We start from the raw sequence: 22,643 nt of genomic DNA, 5'->3' as shown, positions 1-22,643 counted from the left end.
GCTGTCGCGTTGACGGCGATCGCCACGATAAATCCGTACCCGGTAGGAACGGAAGTCGTTCTGGTGGCCGCCAGAGCGACATTTGCAGGGGTGTTGTGTCGACAGAGCGTGCAAATCAGCTACGAGCACCAGTGGTCGACAGATGCACGGAGTCTGTCAAGCTGTAGTAGGGAAAGGTGGCTTTCAAGAAGCATCTTATCCTGTGTGGTTGTTGTATGACTTCACTATTGCACACGCAATGTCTTGAATCACGAGGCATTGGATACGAGGAAATACATGAGAAGTTTAACAGCAAGGATGTGGGAGTGATGGGTTCTGAAATTAATGGTCTTATCCATTATGGATGTAAAAGAAAGAAAAGAAAATCAACGGAAACTCAAGACCTCATACTGTCAGCATGTACCTTCATACTATACTTTCGATTCTCAGTAGTCAGAGCCAAGGCATACCAAGACTGTCTCAACAATTTCGTCCATCGATACTCGCTTTCAAAAGGCAAATCAGCATCGTCAGGGATATGATACCGCTGGCACCGCAACTTCCGGCGCTTGAGGTATGCATGAGTCAGCGAAGCGGACGTCCTTGCTTTCACTATTACGAAGTACACACAATTCGCCACTTTGGACAAACGGAAGGGGAACAAAGGTAAGGATCTAGTCAAGATGCAGTAGAGGCACGAATGCAAATCGTTTGACCACTAACACAAAGATAATTGTGTCACTTGTACAACGGAACAAAGCCACCAATTCCCTTTCAGCAATGGACTCCGCCGCCATAAGATCCCTCGTAGCCTCGTGGCAGCATCCCGATAGTCATCGTATCAGTTCAGTAAATCGGCTACAAGCACAGCAAATATCACAGAAACCCCACCGATTCACCATCTACACTTGCACGAAAACATGTGCAAACTGGTCTCCGTCCTCGGGTCCAATTGTCGACACACACTCAAGATTGAGTACGTCTTCTGCCGGGAGGCTCCCCGACCCAACCGGTGCCCCACGATGATCAGCCGCATCGAAAGCTCTTCCCTCGACCCACAGATATCATTCTGTTCCAAATGTGCGGAGGAGTTGAAGAGGAAAATGACAGCTGACTTTCACGAGGAGAGACGCGAGATGACCAGGGTAGCCCGCGTCAGGGATTGGACAGATGAAGAGATTAGCGCGGTGAGGATTGAGTTGCGAGATCAGCTGTATGAGAAGCTCAAGTCTGTTAACAAGCCGCTTCCTCCTTTGCCTGGTGGAGAGGGCAGCGCGAGTCTAGAAGGTTAGAAGGTAAGATGGAAAGAAAGACATATTGAAGAATGACATACTCTGAATAACGATGTAAGCAATGTTACTACGTGTTAAAGTTGTTATAATAATAAGCAGCTGAGGGTCTCGCGGGAACACCCGTTGCCAAGAGATGGAGGAGTAGTAGTAGTAGGCTCAAAGGCTATGCCCCACTAGGAGAGTTCCGGCCCCGGGTGCCAACCCGGGGCCCATTTCTCGATCGTAGAGGCCAAGAGATGGAGGGGATGGATAAAGTACTTATCGTGACTGCAGATCCGACTTATCTACCGGGTAAAAGTACACACCTAATCTTCATACCCCGCCAAACCGATTCACACTTCACACTTCACACAGCTCACATTTCACATTTCACATTTCACACCTCACATTTCTCTTCAACTACCAGAACCATGGGCAAGCAACCCAACCTGTATTCGTTTGACGGCATCGACAGCCTAGCTACAGCCCTGCGAAAGTATGTCCTCCAGTGTCAAAGCGCCGGCTTCGAACGCCACAACGCCTTCAAGGTCGCCGTATCGGGTGGCTCGCTGCCCAAAACTCTCACAAAAGCCCTGCTTGCCCAAGACGATGAAGCGGGGAAAGTAGATTTCTCCAAATGGGAAGTCTTCTTCGCAGATGAACGGGCTGTCCCCCTCGACCATGAAGACAGCAATTACAAAGTTCTGAAAGATGAGTTGTTGGACAAGATACCCGAGAGCATGGGCAAGCCCATCGTCCATCCCATCGACGTGCAATATATGGGTGACGTGCAAGAGATGGCAGACCAATACCAAGACGCTCTCATGAAGTCCTTCGCAGCCAAAGACAGCGTCAAGATCCCCATCTTTGACCTCCTTCTCCTGGGCTGCGGACCGGACGGACATACATGCTCGCTCTTCCCCAATCACGAACTCTTGCGCGAATCAGATGCCTGGGTAGCACCCATCGAAGACAGCCCGAAGCCGCCAAAGAAGAGAATCACGCTGACGCTACCAGTCGTGACGGGAGGGATCAAGATAGCTTTCGTGGCAACGGGTGAAGGCAAGAGGGAGATCTTGAGTAAGATTCTGGATACAGAGGAAGGAAGGAGCCTGCCATGCGGATTGGTCAATGAAGGCGGAGCGGAGAAGGTGTCATGGTTTACAGATCACGGAGCTGTCCAAGGGGTCAGTTTTCCCAGGAGAGGAAGCTTGTGAGTAATCCGGCCGCTATGCACCGGGGCTTTCGACCGTATGGATCCAGCCGCATGGTCAAGAGGTCGGCAACAGTATGTTTAGAATGAAGCAGGGCGTCCCTGGCGTTGACACATTATGAAAGTGTCCCTATACCTTTAACTTCCAATGTGAGTTCCAGGTGTCTAGAGTGCTGATCCTCGTACGTGTGCCTCTCTCCTTTGCTCCCCAAAATCTCCATATTGGACATTTCTCCAGCGCATATCTCTGCTTTTGCCTGAACCTTTTGATTTTTCTCGTTCAATACTTACGATCGCCAGCTAAGTCTCCATGTCTTGACGTTCTTCGTGCCGACACTTCATTGTTCTGCGCGTTTATTGAGTTCGAGGTTCTGCATCTCGCGGTCTTAGGGTTCGACTCCTGCAGCTATGCGTTTTCGGTTCCCTTCGCAAAGCACGATATGACATGCCGAACCGCCAAGTGTTCGTCGATGTCTTGCTTCAGTCCCTCAGAGCGTGCTAAGCTCATTCTTCGCTGGCTAAGCCCCTTCGGGTTAGCCCCTCCTGCTTACCACGGAACCTCCAGGTAGCATAAAGAGTCCCGATGCATAGTCGAGAGGCGAACTTCCTGGGGATATCCTTGTCTCTCGACTACCCCAAGGGTCCAACTCTCTCAATCATTCCCCCACACTTTCTCAATGTCGTTCACCGCCATTTCTGCTGCGCCAATGATTGACGCCGACAATATTTTATAGCCCAGAAATGGATACGGTCTGGCGAAGGGGCAGCGGACCGCTTGCGCCGCATGCTTGATTTCATAGCAAACATGAAGAAGTTCCTTCTTCCCCGGATTGCGTGTTAGGAAACACGACATGAAATAGGAAACAAGACATGAAACGTTTTTATGTCTCGGTAGAGTCACAATTGTGCTTGTGTACTTCCAACTCTCAATATTGCTGCGCTGTCACTGTTGTCAAATCCTCTATCCAGCGTTAGTTGATCATATGACGAGTTCATTCGGAAATGATCAAGTTCTCCCATCGGAGACATGGAAATATCTCATCTGCCGTGTTCCGATTGTTGTCCCAGATGTCCATCACAATTGTACGGCCTTTGACGTGCATGAAGCGTGCTACCCAACAGCTCGGGACACTCCGCGGCCTGCCTGCCTACCTCCCCCAAATCGACCCAAGGCATCAGAGACATTTTCCCGATTGAGGTATTTCTATATGCCCCCCAGAATCGAGGAGCGGGTGCAATACCTCGGACTTTTGAAAAGTCCTCTTCATATATACTGTGCTCCTTGGTCAATTCTTTTCACAGCCAAACTTTGATCCTCCATCCTTAGCCTGACAACTTCTCCTTATGCTTCGAATCGTAAAGTGCATTAACATAGAGCGTTCATCTCTATCCTCCACATTTCTTCGGGCTGTTGTGCATTTTTGAAAAACTTCGGGCATTGCAGGGCTTGGCTTTACACTCAAGGTGAGCAAACGCTCTTCGTTGAGAGTGTTCATCATCGTTGCCTGGTTAGCTTAGTTCTAGGGCTGTAATGTGCAAATAGAGCCTTTGACGAGGCCCAGACATTCAGATTCTCTTATGACTAGGGACTCCCACGCTACAATATGGTTCATGGGCTGGGAGTCCTGTTCGTCCTGTTCGTCCTGCCCATCACATGCCACAATCCATTCCAAACAATCGGGTGTCACCAGCTGCTTTCCTATGTCCGTTCACATTGGAAGACTGACATCGATGCGCTAGGTTGGGTCTATTCGTCGCCGCTCATCTTTCTAAATGTGCTCGGGCTAGAATTCAGGTGTTCTGGCCATCGCTGTGCGAATGTCGGCATTTTAGATTTTGAATCTGCTCTCGGTCTCTCAGTCCGGGTTGCCCAAATCGTCCCCTCAGCCCCCAAACAAAGGTGTCACCTAAGCCTCAAGATTCCAGACACGGTCTCCGAAGGTGTCCGAGCCAAGAAAAGACCGCCGGCCATCGAATACCACAGCATCATAATCCGGGGCAACAACGGAAGCCGCGAGTCCAGATTCTAAGACCCTTTGGAGGCGCTGATTGGCCGTCGAGTCTTCGGCCCCCGCAATGTCTGGGTCTCGAAGTAGTCGGGATTCCAGCGGGGAGTTCAAGTTAATTCTTGCCAATGTAAATTCTGCGTTCAGTATGTTTCGAGAGGTGCGGATTCGCTGATGACTCCTCTTGCGATTAGTTGCCGGAGAATGTATGGCGTTTACCCCCCGAGGTAAGCTTTAAACCGGTCAAGGACCTGATGCGGGGGGTTGTGGATTATCCAGACAACATGAGACTCGACGTCGGCCTGCCAATAAATAACGTGTTACATAAAGATAAGGCAATGTGTCCATTCAGGAACAAAGCCGATGCCTGGGACGCATACTGTGAGAATTTTGCAATTTTCTAAGATAGGCCCTCGCTGAAATTGTTGTTTCAGACAAAATTCATCACTATGTATGGCGTCATGAAGGGTACGAGACCGTACTGCAAGCCTCGCTGTATCTGTTCGACAAGACAACTGGCAACATGAAACCGCTCACTGAATTCGGGTTCGATGGGGCTATACCATCGACGTTTGTATCGCAACCTGTCAACTTCGTACCAGCGGGTACCATGCACGCTCACCCAGGAGTGCGCCCATCAGGTTCTATACAGGGGAATCGTAGGTCCGCAAACCAACGGGGTCCCAGATCAGCTCCTGGCCACGCATTTAAAGCAACCCTTGCGAACCCGTACCCACCCTCGTGGGATTTTATGCCGCCACCCCCAGCTTTTGTCTCTCCAATGGCCGACTCCTCCGTGCAAACTGGCATCATACCAGCATCTCAACTTTCACCCGGTGCTGCTGGTGTAAAATCCTGCCCACGATTTTATGGCCAAGCCCCGCCATATCTATACAACTCACCCGAAATTGCTGGAACATCAAGATCTTCGAGCATCTCGACCATGTCCAACACCCTCTTAGCGTCCTGTGGCTCCAGTTACGTTGCGCTAACAGATGATGGCACCACAAGCATTCCGGGAACCCCTTACGCCTCTCACAATGTGAGTACTTCAAGCGAACGTAGCCACGCGTACCCCGGCACGCCATCAAGTTCCCCAAGTCAATCTGGACCCCTGGGCATATCTCAAGGAACCGAACGTGACCAAGGCTATAAAATCATCATCCGGCACGTCGGGCCTGGAGTGACTCCGGAGGACCTCAGTAAGCTCCTTAATAAAATGATGCCTCGGTACGTGCAGCACAAGAAGCCCAAGCCAGGTGAAGACAACAAGTGGTCTGTTACATTTTCAAAAGAGGCGCATGCCAATACAGCTGTAGAGAGACTGAGAGGATGTTCAGAATGTTCTTTCCAAGGGAAGAAGTTGCAGGTGATACCGGACACTAGTGGGGCTGCTCGAAGACACAAGGGTAGCGGCGCTCCCATCCTTGGTGCGAGCTCTTCGTCCACTGCCCGGGGGCCAACCATTGTTGATGGATCTCTTCCAGGTTAGCCCTCTAACCCAAGGTACCGTCAGTCGCGCTCGGGCCATCACCACAGGACATTAACTTCCCTCTTCTTTTTCGGGATTTGGCGCTGAGTACCAGATTTGAAGTAATGGTTACATAGTTGATCCAACGCACAGAACTCAGTTCTCCACATTACCCTGCAGCTTAATTCTGTCTCCAACGCATGGCGACGCGAGTGCCTATTCTTTCCGGGCCTCTCGACCGTTACCCCTCTGTGCTTCCAGCGATCTCATCATTTCAAGAACCTGACGAGTTTGAGAGGGATAATTGAAAGAGCATTCAACCGCCAACCTGCCTCTGTCGGGAGCAATGATTGACCATGAACTTCACAGCCCACATGAATTCTTCCAAATACCAAACTTTGAGATGTCCAGGAGCACAGTTCTTGTCTCTCAGCCCCTTCATTGACCGCATAATTAGTGTATTGATGCCGAAATGCACAGCCGGCTCAGAAGCGGTTGCATTTATGCCTTGCAAATCCTGTAGATACTGTACAGATCGCACAGAAAGCTCCGATCTCCATCCATATCACACCTCCTCTTTGCCTGTCCCCTAAGCCTTCTTCTTCCCAGCCTCTGCCGCCCTTGCCTTCGCTGTTTTCTTCCGATTACTCCGTATCATGACCACGCTCAAAAAGCTCCCGACAACTGCCGAAGCGAGAAGGATGAGAATGACTGGTATGCGAATAGCCCAGACGCGGGGCGGAAAGAAGTCGTGGAGGGGGTGCCCTTGGTCGACGAAGGGCTAGGGGCAGAGGTATCAGCAGACGTTTATGAAGAGACGGGAGAGGGATGTAGAGTAAAAGACAGAGGTAGCGGTTCGAATCTTCCATAGGGCGTACCATGAGAAGCGTCCATGTGGTATAGTAGAGAAAGACTGTAGTCGCTACAATGAGCATTGCTAGCCCGACTAGTCTGTCAAGCTGGGAAGGAGACGTCAGCGGGTCAGGCGTTTGCGTGGGTTGGGAGTATCAAACCATGGCGGAATGGGTGAAGGAGTGTATGCTATCCAGCAATAGCGAGAGAGAGACCTCGTGTAATGTGTCAGAAAAGTATGCCTCTGTTGAAATTATTCAAATTTGGGCCAGCAAGAATCTCAATGTGCCATACAAGTACTGGTACCTTAGGGCTGAATCGGCACTAGTGCACTTGACCGCCGGCTCACACCAAACACAAGAAATCCTGCCATGGCTCACTAAACAACTTCAAATCAATATCCCAAAATCCCTCACCATACGCTCGGAGCACCATTATGATGCTCTCAGCCGTCCGCCTGCCCACCCCTCCTCCCCAAGACACCTACCCATCATCGTTCAACCCCCGCAAGCGCTCCCCCCCATCCCGCTCACCCTCCCCAGTCCGTCGTCGTTCACCACCGCGAAATGGATTCGGTGGAGGCTCCTTCCTAAAAGATCCCAGCTCAAAGAATGCGGATGAGCGCGTGCGCCATCTCACAGAGCGTCTGCGCCAGCGTGCTGCAGAGCCTGTGGATTCGAAACCCCTTACCGCCGAGGACAAGCAAGAGCTCGCGAAGAAGGAATACAATAAGCTACTGAGTGCCCGCTCTGGAGGGACCTATGTGCCGCCTGCGCGGCTACGGGCGTTGCAGAGTCAGGTTACGGATAAGGCTAGTAAAGAGTACCAGCGTATGGCGTGGGAGGCGCTGAAGAAGAGTATCAATGGGCTCGTCAATAAGGTTAATGTTGGCAATATCAAGAACATTGTGCCAGAGCTCTTCGGAGAAAACCTTATACGAGGAAAAGGTAATTGTTTCTAGGATATCATTCCCAATACCTCATATACAGCGTATTGACCTCATCACAGGGTTGTTTTGCAGAAGTATCCAACGCTCCCAGGCCCAGGCTCTTCCATTTTCACCGGTGTACGCGGCAATGGTAGCTATAGTCAACACAAAGCTTCCTCAGGTTGGCGAGCTCCTAGTGAAACGTCTAGTCGTACAGTTCAAGAAAGCTTTCAAAAGGAACGACAAGCCGGTCTTGCGAGCTTCGACAACTTTTTTGGCCCAGCTCACAAATGTACAGGTCTGCCACGAGATGATAGCGGCACAGATCCTTTTATTGTTGCTTCACCATCCAACAGACGACTCAGTGGAGATTGCAGTCAGTTTGACTCAGGAATGCGGTCAGCATCTTGAAGAAATGAATCCTGCAATTGCCAATGCAATATTTGACCAGTTCCGGCATATATTGAATGACTCAGACATTGAGAACCGCACGCAATTTATGATAGAGGTCCTGTTCCAGATTCGCAAGGACAAATACAAGGACAACGTCAGCATTCCCGAGGACCTAGACCTAGTGGAGGAGGAAGATCAAATCACTCATCGAATCGGTCTAGATGATGAATTGGATGTCGAGGACGGCCTCAACATCTTCAAATACGACGCTGAATTTGAAGAACATGAAGAAGCTTATAGGAAGCTCAAATCCGAAATTCTTGGGGAAGCCGATGGCGAAGACGATGGGGACGAGTATGAAAGCGGTTCTGGCTCCGAGAGCGGCCCGGAGGAAACCGCAGAACGAGAGTTGGAAATCAAAGATCAGACAAATACGGACCTAGTCAACCTCCGCAGGACGATCTATTTGACAATCATGAGCTCCATTGACTTTGAGGAAGCCTGTCATAAGCTCATGAAGATTAATCTACCCCCTGGGCAAGAATCCGAGCTTCCGAGCATGATCGTGGAATGCTGCAGTCAGGAGAAAACCTACTCTAAGTTCTTCGGTCTTCTGGGGGAACGATTTGCGAAGCTCAATCGCCTTTGGGCCACTGAGTTCGAGGCAAGCTTTGAACATTATTTCAGCACAATTCATCGCTTCGAGACCAATAGACTTCGCAACATCGCTCGATTTTGGGGCCACATGCTCTCGAGCGACGCGACTGGATGGCATGTGCTGTCCATAATTCATCTGAACGAAGAAGAAACCACTAGCAGTAGTCGCATATTCATCAAGATTCTGATTCAAGATCTGGCTGAAGCTCTCGGCATGGCAAAACTCCAGACCCGCCTCAAGGATCCTCTCCAAAGCCCTTACTTCGAAGGCTTGTTTCCGCTGGACAATCCTCGCAACACACGTTTCTCCATCAATTACTTTACTAGCATTGGGATGGGCGGACTGACAGAGGAGATGAGAGACCATCTGAAGAATGCTCCTAAGCCTGCCGCGGTGATAGTGCCTCCAGACCCAGAGTCAGACTCAGAGAGCTCAGTGTCCAGCTACTCTTCGTACTCGTCGTATACTGCGTCTTCGCGGTCGAAATCACGTTCATCATCGCGCTCACGTACAGCACGGCGCCGTCAATTCTCCCCAAGCCGCTCTCGAACACCTCCACGGAGGGACTCTGGTAGGGGTAGAGAGCGACGAACACCGCCTAGACGTGGCGCTGGCCGAGCGAGATCGATTACACCTTCCGATATTTCTCGTTCACCTTCGCTCCGAAGAGAACGCAGGAGGCGAAGCCCGTCGTACTCATCTCGCAGCCGAACACCACCTCCTAGATCAGATCGTCGCCGTAGAAGTTACAGTTGAAGGGCCGAGAATGAATGATCGTCAGGGGTTTTCTGGTTCGAGGCTTGTGGGGATACATGGGAATTGATGGTATTGAGTTGCGCTCAAAAGTGCAACTTCCATGTATTCTTGGAAATGCAGATAGATACCCATGAAGAAAGCAGACCAATTTTCAAGATGCCCGTATATGTGCTTGTCAATCATATCAAATCCAACAATTCTCGCTGCTTGACTAGGGCAAACCCCTGCGATGACCTAGTTGCGGAGCACCAGACCCACCCCCACGGCCGAGACTCCTCAACCCCTCATGGTTCACCTCCCAGACACTCTTTGCTTGTGTGACAACACACCCTTCTGCTTACGATTAGATCAAGTGGACCCAGTCGTCACGCGTGTTCCCGTCACCAGCTCTATCCAGGCACCAGCTTTTTGGGTACCTGCATCTGCTGATCGACTCCCGGAGAGAACGACGAGCAGCAATCTCACTCTTCATTTCGGAGCTCATGAACAAGACACCTTTACGCAATTCGTACTCCGAACCCCTCTTTGCAAGTTGAATGCCCCCGTCGTCAGACCAAGCGTCAAGCCAACAGCAGCCGGCTGTCGAGATCGGTTCCTTCTACCAAGAAGAAGCTTCAAGAAGGGTTTCGCCAATTCGCAAGGGCCAGGGTAAGAGTCGGAAGAAGCATGAAGCCAGTGGAGAGAATGCGGAGAGGTCGCATAGGGATTTGCCCCAAGAGTTGTAAGTCAAGATCAATGGAAGACAGCGGACGCAGCAGGGATGGCTTTGTCAACCACGATAGAAACACGCTGACCAGTCTGCGTACTCAAGGACCTCTCCTCCTTCCATTCTCTCACAACTACGTCATTCGATGTCTCCTCCTCTTCCTCCTCCAGTCTCCAACGGTGTCTCGTCCCCTCGTCTAGAAGCTTGGGATGCTTCTGCTCCCACACGTTCATCAGACATACCCGCCCAAACTACAACAGAATGGGCTCAGAATATTCCTTTTGGTCGTAGTCCTCCACATGATTTTAGTAACGGAGTCCGCCGAACCGGATCCCCTCCAGAATATCGCCCACCTCTTGATCCCGAGCTTCGAGGAGGATTCTCTCACACCTCGCCTCCAACCTCGCCAAAAGCTGCCTACCGCAAGCCTATACAGCGGACCAACGAATATCAGAGCTTTGGGGACTATGCGGGTTCGTCTCCTTCCAACCGGAGGCCTCCGTCTATGCACTCTCAGAACTCCCACTTTCCACCACCGCCACACCACCAGCAAGCGCATTACTACGCAGCGCCAGAAATTGACTTGGGTCATCCTGAGCCGGCACCAGAAGACGGCGTGCCTGGTGAGGGTTTCTGCTGTGTTTTTGACAGCCTCTTGTCTTCTGGGCATGAAGTCTCCGGAAACACAGAGAATGTCTTATTAGTGGGTTTCGACCATGGCTTGAATATCTATCATATTGGCAGGAAACGCTTCGACCTTGTTGGTCGCCTAGATGGTCTTAGAGGATCTGTAGTTGGTGCCAAAATACTCCACTCCCAATGCGTCAGTGACCGACCGCTCCAGCCATTAATCGCCGTCATCGTTCATGGTCCATACATTATATCAAGTGCTCCATCCAGGCCTGGAACCAGCCATGCGGTAGAGGAAGAGTTTGAACCCTCGATCTCAGAGATGCAGGCTCTGCAGGCGGCAGCCATAACTCATTACCAGACTACTGTGGAGATCTATTCTCTGAGGAAAGGACAGCATTTAGGGACGCTATTCAGGAGTCCGAAGGTCGAAATCATGGGTGGACGTCTGCATTCTACCATGCCTCATCCTGTAGGAGACCTAAGTATCCAAGCGAAAGGAAGATTTTTAGTCATCAGCTCGGGCATCAGTGGGGAAGTCTTCATCTTTGAGAGGATTCTCCATGGAAATTCCGAGACGTTGCCGAGCTTCAGATGTTTAGGCAAGGTCTGGACACGAATAGGGTCCCGGAAGACTCGCAGCGTGTCCACCTCTTCCAGTGAATCTGGACCCGCACGGTTGCATGATGCACTCGCTGCAGGTACCCGCCGATCCAGTGCTACTATTCTTTCTCTGAGCAACCGATGGCTTGCTGTCGCACCACCATCGTCCTCGGCGCAGGTTACCCTCCATGGAGAAGCCGAGCCTGACGGCCCAAGCCATAAAGCCCCCGGAGTCAGTTCCCATGCACCCGCTGCGGAACCTCAGATATCATGTGATCTTGACACCCCAGAAGGCGAAGGCTTACTCAACAAAGCTGCTCGGGATATTGCACAGGGGTTCTTGAAGACCGCTCAATGGGTTGGGCTTGAAGGGAAGCAGGCATGGAGTAATTACTGGTCCAAACCGTCCGAACAAAGCCAGCAAGGACCCGCAGCTCCTCCTTCTACCCCTGATCTATCAGCGCTATCAAATCAGCAGAGCTTTCCTCCTACTCATGCACAGGACAGTCCAGTCAACCGAGCAAAAAACCGGCCCGCGCTGGTGTCAATTTTTGATTTGGAAAAACTTTCAAAGAGTCAGCACTCAAAAGCCGCTTCAATCTTACAACCGCTGGCCACTTTCTCGCTGCCGACTGGATGTAGTCTGCTCTCGTTCTCTCCAAATGGCTTGCACTTACTGACAGCAAGTGCAAAAGGGGATGTTGAGCATGTCTGGGACTTGATGCGCATGGTGCATGGGGAAGCTGCACGTGCAGGAGACCCTGACGCATCTCCGAAAGGTCCCAGTGTCCGCCAAGTTGCAAAGATAACTCGCATGACTGAGGCCAGGATCGTAGACGTTGTTTGGACGGAACCCAAAGGAGAGCGACTGGCTATCATCACCGATAGAGGCACTGTCCACATCAACGAACTACCGCCTTCCGCATTTCAATGGCCACCACCTCGTCGGATTTTACGTAGTAGCATTTCCGCAAGCGCTTCAAGTGCGACTGGTGCCAAAAACGACGACAGTGCAAGGCCTGTATCGGCTGGTGCTAGCAATGGTTTTTCCTCGGCCTTCGGCATGTTTACCGGCAAGACTCAACCTCTTATCGATGCCGTTCGTGGGCGTCGTCCAAGCGTGGGGAGTGGCTTTTCCGGATTTGGCGGTATGGCATTGACCGCCGGTATTGGTGCGAAAAGTGGAAGAGCCGTGGCAGCTGGCTTCAACAGATCTGTCGGTGCAGCAGCTGCAGGCACTGTGAATACGATCCGCCATCTAGGTGAGAATCGTCTAGCTCTACCAAGTTCCCAGAGTGCTGTGGCCCCGGGTTGCGTCAGATGGCTTAGTGGAAAGGGCCTAGGCCGCATCGCCGTCACTGGTGGAGGCCTTGTACGGATCTACAGTATTCGCCAAAGCAGCAACTCCAAAGCTCGACAGCGACGGCCCTCAGTCTTTGGCGATAGACCAGTCGAGTTCAGTCTTCCAAAAGAGCCAGCCGCAACACAGCACGTTATGAGTAAACAGCTTCCCAATTCTCGATCGTCACCTGAGCCTTCAACACCTCATGGCTCGTTCTGGCATCCACAGCCTGCTTTACCAGTGTTATCGAACTCGAAACTCGAAACGCACCCTCTTTCCTATGCCGAATTGGACACAAGTCTGGCCTATCAACCATTTCATACAGATCGACGAGTCAAACTCTACATCTACAGTGACGAGGTCACATCTGCCGTTCCTACTATATCTCAAGGGACAAGCACCTGGGTATTTGGAGAGACTGTTCCCGCTATCAAGATCAGCGTCGGCCCTACCGGCCACGAAGATGATGATCCAGGTTTGGGACAAGCTACGCCATCGCGGATGGAGAATGTCATTAGTATGAAAGGCAATGCAGAGGAGGGCCAGCAAATCGTCGTAACGACTCGGCGAAAACGCAGCACGAAAGACGAAGGGACAGTGGCGGGCACAGAAGACGAGATCTTCGAGGATGACTGCGAGTTTTTGGATTTTGTGGAAGAGAGGGTTTAGGCAAGATGGCGTTGGAATTGCATACATGGAAAGAGGTGGGCTGCTATGTCATATCATGCAATGATCATTGGTGGTGTCACTTTGGCGAATAGATACAATGTATGATTCAGGGTTGATAGTACATGCCATTGGTGCATTCGACGCCACTGTCGAATTATTCCCAAATCCGCAGATGCAAACAATTGGCATGGTTCAATTCTTCATACGAGCAGATGACCGTTGAGGAAGTCATGTTCATGAGTTACAGAGTCCATCCGTCCCTACTGTGATGAATGCACATCTTGTCAAGCTCGCCCATTCTCGAGTCCTCAAGTTCATTTCGCATAATGCATTCGCATCGTGATGGGTTTCGAGTCCAAGCAACGAATTTTCCGTGGTTCGTTTACCCTGCCAATCGGGGCCAAAGATGCATGCTCCGTGATGCCACCCCTTCGATGACCCGGTTCTCTTCTCGCCCAAAACCACTTTACTGGCTACCTCTTACCCCCTCCTTGTCCTTCTCCATACCCATTAACCTACTGCACTTGGCGCGCAAAGCGCAGCAGCAGAGCCGCAATCTACTTTTAGACTTTTATCCCCTTGCATCGGCATACACATGATAGGACCGTCGCTTCTACGTATATCATCCCCCGCCAACCGCGGGACCGCAGCGGCCAAAGATGTCTCGGAGAAAAGACGCAAGATTGATTCAGTCGCACACGCATTTGAGATCTGAGCTGAGCGCATATCTACGGGGTATGCATGCAAGGTATCCAACAAGCATACATCCGGACTGCATACACCTCCAACACAGGAACGCAGCACTTGCCCGTTGATGATCGGCCGAGGAAAGCCTGAGATGAGTTGAGCGGATATTCGTCACTGCGAGGTACTAGGAAAGTGACACACAAAGACGGAATGAGAGAAATAATAGCATGCGGTTTTTCCGTTGGTGCTCGGCCAAGAGAAGCCGCCCTGAGCGCTGACGGGAAAACCAACATTATCGGAAATTTTCCTGCTCGTACTCTACTGTCCACCCTTTTTTCAGATCCACTTTTGCCTCGCGTTCTCGTATCCTGTCTCGTCCGCCTTCTCTGCGTGGCATCAGATGAAAAAGAGCAAACATCTGAAAGATGGAAGTCGATGCGACTTGTACCTTTCATAGCGCGACTTTCCAGAGATTTTCTGCGAGCACTACGACGTACACTCATGATCTTGCGAGAGATTTGTCCAAACTAAACGAACGTTAATATTACTATGCGATCGATCGTGGCATGCTTAATTTGACTTAGGCACCGCCATAGTAAACATCGAGCAGGATGTTGCAGGCAGCATCCATGGCCAACATCCATGCTGACAGCCAAGCACGGACCAGCTGTGGTTAATCACAAGGCGGGCTGCGGCACGGCAGCTCTGTGGGTCGATGGACTTACCTCGTATTGGTACTATACATGTAGGGAAGACCGATGCGATATGAAAGGACCAACATAAGGCATCTTACGAACTCGTACTACCTATCCTGCCGAGCCTCAAACGGGTTTTGGTGGACCGGGGATGGGGATCAGCAAAGGGAGATCAACAGGGCAAAGCTTGTGGGGATTCCAGAATGCTGACAACTTGGGCAGGCGCACTTATTTTCGACCTCACGTGGTGCAGGAATATCTGTGCCACCGGGACGCCTGAATAACAGTCTTGCCCGAAGCCTAAGCAGATGAGGAGGAGTCGCTCTTTTGCGACAAATGTCCCACGAGTCGATGAGTCCAAGAGTCCCAGCGGCTCGCCTTCATCGGCTGAGACCCTTGCGAAACGCCTATAGGACTCTAGGGCACGCCGCAAGCCACGTTTTATGGACACCAGGAACACTACCAGTCACTACTGAAGAGTCTAAAGAGACACTAGTTAATTTAAACATCCCACGAAAAGAGGCCGATGCTGCAAGCTATGGTAAGCTACGGTTACATGTATGATGTGTGCATGTCTGACTACTGTCTACTTAAATGATTTCTGCATGAAATACCATCTAAATATGCGTCCTAAGCGTGCAAGCGCACGGCGCTCAGCCATCTGTCTAAACTCAATCGGTCTAATCTTCATGCAGGCACACAAGTTCGGCCGCTCCACCAACATGGAGATGACAATACTAATAAACTTCGCCTGCTTCCCTTTTCATCAAGTTTGTCTGTCCTTTCATAGACCTCTTCCTGCCATCAATCAATTGCCCAGCACATTCATGTCCATGTGAACGCCTTTTCTTATACCCAAGGCCAACTCAAGTCACTCTTTTTACCAAAACTTTCCTCACAACCCAATCTCACAGCCGGAAGGAACACTCTTCAGCCAGATCCTTCCACTGTCTGACACCGAATCCACACGAGATACCCCATTTAGGACCTGCGACACCCGCAGACCTACAGCTTCACACATCGACGTCGCTCTAAGACTGCTGTTTGGCAGCCCCAGGGTGGCAATGCTGGAATTGCGGCACATACAACACGAATAATGAATAGATCTGAGTATCACAGAGATGCCGGACTCCAAGGGGTTTTCGATGTCTGCTCTACGGATAATTCGTTTCTATCACACCACACAAACAGCAAAAGGGAAGATATGCAGCACGCGGCGACGATAACAACATCACGCAAAAGACCTCGACCGGGTCGGCGGCGGCTTTCAATGCACCGCTTACCGCTCATCTATACCCAGATGTTCCTCTTCATGGCGATGATTTTCTCGGAACTGTGCATGCCAACCGAGGCAGCAGAACATCCAGGTTCTCAAAGTCGAGCGGTAAAAGGCCATTTTGTGGACGGAAGGATAATGTTCGACCACAAAGCCGCACCTCAGCCAGCTTTGCACCGTCGAGACGACTCAGCCAGCACAGATACTGCATCAACGACTACAGCCGCCGAGGTCGCTGTGACTTCCTCGAGTTCGGATTCTTCAACTACGCCCACATCACTCCCGAGGGCCTTTGACGGAGGGTTCGGTACCAACTTCACCCAACCCAGCTGTCCCACCTTCCTCCGCTCCATGGTCAGCAACGACACCTTCATCTCCTGCGTACCGTTCAGCCTCCTCCTCCAAGTACGTCACCTCGCTTCCCCCCCTCAAAGCCTCCCCCCTCAAACTAACCTCCCGTCCCCCAGAACTCCATGTCCTTCTTCGACGCCACCCGAACCCCCTCCACCATCACCGCCGTCCTCGACGCCTCCTGCTCCGTCTTCTTCCCCGCCTGCTCGGCCCTCATGTCCTCCCTCGCCGTCACCCTGCGCTCCTCCAGCGCGTGCCAGGCCGACTACGGCAGCGAGAACCCGCAGGTGCGCCAGGCCTACGCCGGCCTCCTCGCCTACGACGTCTCCTACGCCGCCTCCTGCCTGAAGGACCCCCCGGCGGCGGCGGACAACCACAACCCCAACAACAACAGCGCCTACTGCTTCGCCAACGCCGTCACCAACGCCTCCTCCCCGACGGACAGCTACGTCTACTACGTGCCCCTGGGCATCGGCCTGCCCTCGGGCAGCCTGCCGACCTGCGACGCCTGCCTCGCCGCCACCATGGCCGTCTACGCCGCCGCCGCCCCGAACCGGACCCAGCCGCTCAACCTCGACTACGTCGCCTCCGCCACCCTGATCAACGAGATGTGCGGGCCCGCCTTCGTCAACGCGAGCGTCCCGGCCGCCGCCGGCGGAGCCGCCGGCGGCGGCGGCGGCGGGGGGAGCAAGTCCGCCGCGTCGCGGGCCGGGGCGGCGTGGGGGGCTTGGGTGGGCGCGCTGGTCGGTGCGGCGGCCGTGGTCGCGGCGTCGTGATGGGAGGGGGTTTCGTTCGCACCATGCCCGTGTCCGTGGGGGGAAAACATCCCTCCCCCCACACACCTACGAGCATCTGAACGTGTACATGGCTACTTCTTCTCTTTGGGGACTTTTAGCGTTGGCGTCGGGGAGGGTTTTGTTGTCTTCTTCGCTTCTCTTCGTATGGTTGACTATATTTTTTACTCTTTTTTTGGGGGGACAGCGTGGATGTATCTATGGCCTCTTTTGTGGATAACGTCACAGGTGTGATTTGTATATAGACTTTTGAAACAAATGATTCGATTGTCTTGATCGGACGGAAAGAGATCACAAACATGCACGTAACACGGAAACGAAATATACGTCTTCAAGATAGGTATTTAATTAATATAGATCGCCCCATACAAATACATTTCACAGTCACTCGACTCTACTTTTATTTATACCGAGTCACCATTCGCCGTTGATAGCATAGCAAACTCCTCTAGAATGCTTTCCCACTGCCTGATAAGCAAGCCAGCCCGGCTTCAGGACCCAGCTTCGAACTTTCGGAAATCGCGTAGAACAGCATAGCAGCATAGCACGCATCATCCCCACATTCATACCCGCCATTTCCAGCATTCCCACCATCACCACCATAAAACGCCCCTTACCCCCTCGTAAATCATAGCTGGCAAGCAAATGTCGCAAGCAAAGGTATCGATTGAGCAAACCGCCTGTCTTTCAAGTAGCTTCTGTCTCCATGTCTCCGTTCATGGCGGTATTTCCCTTTTCCTTATCCTTGTCCTTTCTTGCCTCGCTTTCCCTCTCGGCTGCCCGTAATTTCTCCTTTGCCTCGCTCAGCTCCTTTTGCAAGCTCTTAATGTACTCGATCGCCAATTCCACCGTACTAGCCTTGCTATTGCTCTGCTGTGCTAGCGTTCCGCTCATCATAAGACTGGGACTCGTTCCTCCCGTACCGCCAGATTGACCGTTGACTTGTGGTGTAGAAGGGGGTAAGAGGCCTGCAATCTCCTGGAGCGCGGTGTTGATACGGTTGCGACGGCCTTGCTCGGCAATCTTGTGTGACGTACGCTTAGATGTGAGGTTTGTGGAGAGAGTTTCGGGGTAGGAGACTCCGGGCAGGTGGGTGCCTTCGAGGATGTTCTGGTAATTGGATTTGGATGCGAGTAGAAGGGCAGAGGTTTCTGCGGAGACGATGACTGGAGGCCATGTGTCAGCTGCTGAGATCAACTGGTGGAATGGGAGACCCTTACCTCCTTCTGGCAGCAACGGTTGAATGCTGGGAGAGATCTTGGGACGTAGGGCGGGGCTGACATGCACAGAGCCTTGGCTGTTGCGTTTCTTCGGATCCCTACTCTTCATTCTAGAATCTACACGTTTGATGGCTCCTGCGCTCGTAGGCGAAGCAACAAGCTGGGGGCTTGGAAATGCTGAGGTGTTCGTGGTGATTGGTGCACTTGCGGGGCCACATTTGGGCGTCTTCCGAGCACCCATGGTTGGCGATGATTGATCTAGGTTTGCACCTGCTGTGTTGATTGGTTTCAGAGCCGGTTTCCTCGATGTACTCGTTGGCTCAGGTAGACGAATGTCCTCCATAATTTGCTCCATGTCCGCCTCTGCAAGTGCCGTCTGCTCTTTCAAGCTAGACGTCGAACGATTCATGCCGTTGACTTTTCCAGCCTGTTTACGAATCTTCATCAATGATGCGGGAGTTGCAGGCTCGCCGTTTGTGTCCTGCAAGGGGCCCGCTTGGTGTCCATTTTGCTTGGCATGGAGGTAAGGGGATCTGCTGGCAGAGCTAGATTTGGGTGTAGCAGGTGGTGGCATAAGAATCTCGGACAATGGCTCGGGAGAGACCGAGTCCGGTCCAGAGCTATCTTGACCATAGGGAAGATGAAGTTTTCCATCAGCCTTCTGCTGAGTATTGTTGGTTTGGCTTGATCTCCTCGCTTCTTCAATGATCCCAGATACCTCTTTTGGCGGTATGACTGTGCTGGAAGGCTGCTTCTTCCTGTTTTGTGGCTTCATTGCGGGGGACTGTCTTACAGCGCGGGCTTGAATTTTTGTGGATGATGAAGACGTTTTCCGTTTCGACTTACGCAAAGATGCTGCTGTCGACCCAGTGGTGGGTGCGGAGAACTCAAGACTTGGGTCTATGGGCGACGTCGTATCGGAGGTATCTGAGCCTCGAACAGCTCCATAGACAGATTGTTGGGCAGCTTGGTTTTGCGCTCTCAGAGCCGGCGAGGTTAACGGACTGAAGGCATCTGCTGGTGCAGCATAGTCTGGGTACTGGAATTGCGTATCGAGTGGAGTTACTGCAGGAGATACGAGAGGGGTAAAAATCATCTGTCAAGCAAATTAGTTTCTTCTTCATACTTCGCCCTTCAATAAGGAGGTCCTACCTGATCCTTCTGAATTCGCCTGTAGTGATCATACATACGCAGCTGCTGATGATCAGCCGGCGTCCGATAGTACTGCGCATGTCCTCCGTGCATCTCCAAACTGTTAGGTGTAGGTGGTACCACATTCTGACCGTAATATTGCTGGTCCTGCATGTGTAGCTGTTGTTGCTGCTGTTGATCGAAAAGATCTTGCTGCATAGCAAGATCTGGAAAGGATTCTGTCGAGCCATGAAAGCCGTTTATGGGGGTCGCATGATTCCGCTGATCCACTGGTGGCGGCGGCTGCTGCTGTTGCTGCATATGCCCTTGCCCGAGTCCAAGGATGCCGGCAGCACCCTCCATGGAGGTATCCATTGCCCCAGCTCCATCCTGTTGTAGATCCACAGCATCGTAGCCACCGAAACCGAGGTCAGTAAAGTCGAGAAAGTTTGCGAATTCTTCCTCGGGGCCAACCATGGGAGACCAACGCGGGGGAAGGTTTTCGTTCATATCGATTCACAGATATGAAGCTCCATTCGCCAAAGCCTGTATGCAGCGACCGCGGTGCGGTCGAGTGTGCGACTGGAGAATTGTGCTCGCTAGGGAGTGTTTAAGCGGAAGGGTAGGGTGCGAAAGAGCAAGTTGTGGTTTGGGTTGGAGGGGCGTCCCGTCTGTTCAGCAAGCGAGAGTATGTTGAAGCCGCACGTGGCTGGTGCGGAGCAGGAGAGATGTCAGGCTCTCTTGAAGTGAGAGATTGTGTTTGTCGACAAGAGTGGTGATGATGTTGTATAGGTTATGGAAGCTCGTGGTTGTTGCGGCTTGACGGAAGAGTGGTTGCAGAATAATGCTTTCTGAATGGGACCTGCACCTGCACCTGCTAGTCGCTACTTTGACTACCTTAGCCGGCCAATCAGAGATCTCCGCGGCGGATGTTGCTCTACGCCTTCCTTATTTGAGGTGTGGAGGGGCTAATACCTAGATTCATTTATTGATGATTGATGGGATGAATTATCGTGAGCAGTGAGCACACACTTCTGATGCCTCCACACTTCTCTCTCTCGCTAGCATACAAAAGGGATGCAGATCCTTCCGTTTGGTGTGTCTTGCACAATATTTGCATCAGACGGCATCACCTGGTCTGGACCAAGATAATACCTAGTCAAGTGTTTACTAATAACATGTTGGCCCATATCCTCTACAATAATATTACGCGATTCAAGTGTGGTGGTGTGGGGGTTTCGGGGTTCCTATACGGTATCAATTTTTATCGAATGATTATAACGATTACTCTACTGCCCTCGGCTTGCGCGATCCTACTTTCTTTTGTGGCACGGCAGACTGCATCACTTGTGGTCAACCCCAGAGCCCAGCAGCTTGTCAAACATAAACGCAATTATCATGCTTAAGCACCTTGCAGCTCGAGCAGACCAATCACCTTCAACTCTCAGCCTTTGACGATAAGATGCGTCCTTCTTGCAAGATCTGGCCCACACATCAAGGGGCCGGATCATGCATTACACCCCCATCATGCAAAGAGCCCACACCTCAAACCCCGAGGCAGGGCCCGTCCCCTCGTACAGTCGCCCCCCAGCAACAGTCAGATGCTTCGCCGCAAATCCGGTGCACTTCGGTGTCCCCATGACATAATTACTTATGTCCGGCTTTACACAACAACTTAAAGAGTTCTTCCACCCGACACAGTCGCCGGTCGACCGTCAACATAGAAATGGGCATTCAAGCAACTCCTTTGGTTATATCTTCACAGCAAAGCTGAAAGCGGGCTGTTTCAATGATCTCTATTGCATTATTTGGCAACTGATCTTCAGCTATAATCACCGAGGCCGCGTGAAAGTCATCTAGGTTGGAGGGACACTCCTTCCACATCGCGGTAAGCAATACTTGCAAGTACGGGCTACTGAAATCCGAGCGTCATGCCTATCAAGTCTCACTGGAAGCACTCTTTGAGGATTAGGCTTTCCGCTCCACCGCACAGATAAGGACACTCGTACGCATTCATCACAGAAGCTTTGCAAGAGGATCTGAATAAAACTTCATTTGCGTTCACGGTGGCGGTCGGGCCGAGGGCGTTGGGGGCCATAGTCGAGCAAGTGAGGCTTGTCGGCGTTATAGTAGCTCCGTCATTAAATAGGGCAGCAGCCACTGTTGATACAGCACAGGAGGGAGCATCGCAACATGACTCGAACAGGAAATCCTCCGTAGATCAAATATCGCCGATGACGGCACCTCAAGCGCTGCAAATGAAAGGGCATTCACGTAATGTGGCTGGCGTATACCCGCATGACGTTCACATCAATAAGTCAGTATTTGGTTGAATGATAGTCGGTGTATCTGATCTTGCTGAAGAGGTTGACGTAGAAGTCGTACTAGCTGTGGTAGAAGGTAAGGCACTTGATGTCATAACCCACGGCGGCAGATAATGATTGCATTCGACTGGCTCTTGTCCAGAGATGTCTTCATCACGGAGATGTTGTGCAATACCTGCTCCGGCTTCGCTGCATACTTATGGGCACTGGGTCACAGTAGCATCGAGGTGCGAAAGTCGTCATCCACAATGCGACTCGACAAGCCACAATAGAAGCTCTTCCATAGGCGTATACCTACACTGCCATCTGGCGCGCCGGCCACATGTACATCGGTCAGTCCAACCGCAATCGATACCTCTACATCTCAAGATCCAGGAATTGGCTTGTTGTTCCCGTCATTTTGCGGGGTTAGTGTGGTAGTCGTTGGGTCCAGGCTGTAGTCGTTGACACCACACTAGTAGGCAGGATTTCCGTCATCATAAGATGTCGTGCACAAAACAATCCATTGGTCAGTATAATGGATAGGACAGGGGCGACAGAATAGGCTGCCATGATCAGGACCGAATTTGCATGTCTCCGGAGTAGCTGGGGGCGCAAATTTCCTGCAAGTCGATGATAGGAAGGTACTACTTGCTGTAGACACCTTTGCACTGATGACTTAGACCGATGAACGTGGTTAGACTCCTGA

At 51.6% G+C, this 22,643-nt stretch overlaps 8 protein-coding genes across 8 annotated transcripts; 6 read left to right on the top strand and 2 right to left on the bottom strand.

Moving 5' to 3' along the window:
- Window positions 1-899: 899 nt before the first annotated feature.
- On the top strand, window positions 900-1,271 carry HO173_001191 (uncharacterized protein; the record flags this gene model as incomplete). The annotated part of the gene is made up of 1 exon (XM_037303135.1): window positions 900-1,271. One exon carries the CDS (start codon window positions 900-902, stop codon window positions 1,269-1,271), a length of 372 nt encoding a protein of 123 aa, XP_037169782.1.
- A 410-nt stretch (window positions 1,272-1,681) lies between these two features.
- Window positions 1,682-2,467, top strand: HO173_001190 (uncharacterized protein; the record flags this gene model as incomplete). Its single annotated transcript, XM_037303134.1, has 1 exon — window positions 1,682-2,467. The coding sequence occupies one exon, from the start codon at window positions 1,682-1,684 to the stop codon at window positions 2,465-2,467; it is 786 nt and encodes a 261-aa protein (XP_037169781.1).
- A 2,286-nt stretch (window positions 2,468-4,753) lies between these two features.
- On the top strand, window positions 4,754-5,961 carry HO173_001189 (uncharacterized protein; the record flags this gene model as incomplete). The annotated part of the gene is made up of 2 exons (XM_037303133.1): window positions 4,754-4,850; window positions 4,904-5,961. 2 exons carry the CDS (start codon window positions 4,754-4,756, stop codon window positions 5,959-5,961), a joined length of 1,155 nt encoding a protein of 384 aa, XP_037169780.1.
- A 568-nt stretch (window positions 5,962-6,529) lies between these two features.
- Window positions 6,530-6,956, bottom strand: HO173_001188 (uncharacterized protein; the record flags this gene model as incomplete). Its single annotated transcript, XM_037303132.1, has 3 exons — window positions 6,530-6,721; window positions 6,819-6,899; window positions 6,954-6,956. The coding sequence occupies 3 exons, from the start codon at window positions 6,954-6,956 to the stop codon at window positions 6,530-6,532; spliced, it is 276 nt and encodes a 91-aa protein (XP_037169779.1).
- Window positions 6,957-7,228: 272 nt separating this feature from the next.
- On the top strand, window positions 7,229-9,594 carry HO173_001187 (uncharacterized protein; the record flags this gene model as incomplete). Its single annotated transcript, XM_037303131.1, has 3 exons — window positions 7,229-7,739; window positions 7,801-9,164; window positions 9,208-9,594. The coding sequence occupies 3 exons, from the start codon at window positions 7,229-7,231 to the stop codon at window positions 9,592-9,594; spliced, it is 2,262 nt and encodes a 753-aa protein (XP_037169778.1).
- Window positions 9,595-10,063: 469 nt separating this feature from the next.
- HO173_001186 (uncharacterized protein) lies at window positions 10,064-13,477 on the top strand (the record flags this gene model as incomplete). Its single annotated transcript, XM_037303130.1, has 2 exons — window positions 10,064-10,248; window positions 10,339-13,477. The coding sequence occupies 2 exons, from the start codon at window positions 10,064-10,066 to the stop codon at window positions 13,475-13,477; spliced, it is 3,324 nt and encodes a 1,107-aa protein (XP_037169777.1).
- Window positions 13,478-16,159: 2,682 nt separating this feature from the next.
- On the top strand, window positions 16,160-17,262 carry HO173_001185 (uncharacterized protein; the record flags this gene model as incomplete). Its single annotated transcript, XM_037303129.1, has 2 exons — window positions 16,160-16,540; window positions 16,603-17,262. The coding sequence occupies 2 exons, from the start codon at window positions 16,160-16,162 to the stop codon at window positions 17,260-17,262; spliced, it is 1,041 nt and encodes a 346-aa protein (XP_037169776.1).
- Window positions 17,263-17,967: 705 nt separating this feature from the next.
- Window positions 17,968-20,141, bottom strand: HO173_001184 (uncharacterized protein; the record flags this gene model as incomplete). The annotated part of the gene is made up of 3 exons (XM_037303128.1): window positions 17,968-18,446; window positions 18,501-19,596; window positions 19,653-20,141. The coding sequence occupies 3 exons, from the start codon at window positions 20,139-20,141 to the stop codon at window positions 17,968-17,970; spliced, it is 2,064 nt and encodes a 687-aa protein (XP_037169775.1).
- Window positions 20,142-22,643: the final 2,502 nt, after the last annotated feature.

The sequence above is a fragment of the Letharia columbiana genome, assembly GCF_014066305.1.
Source record: "Letharia columbiana isolate WasteWater2 chromosome Unknown Sc0000002_s0, whole genome shotgun sequence".
Lineage (NCBI taxonomy): Eukaryota > Fungi > Ascomycota > Lecanoromycetes > Lecanorales > Parmeliaceae > Letharia > Letharia columbiana.
Note: the sequence above shows the minus strand (reverse complement) of the source record. Positions and strands in the feature narration are given on the sequence as shown.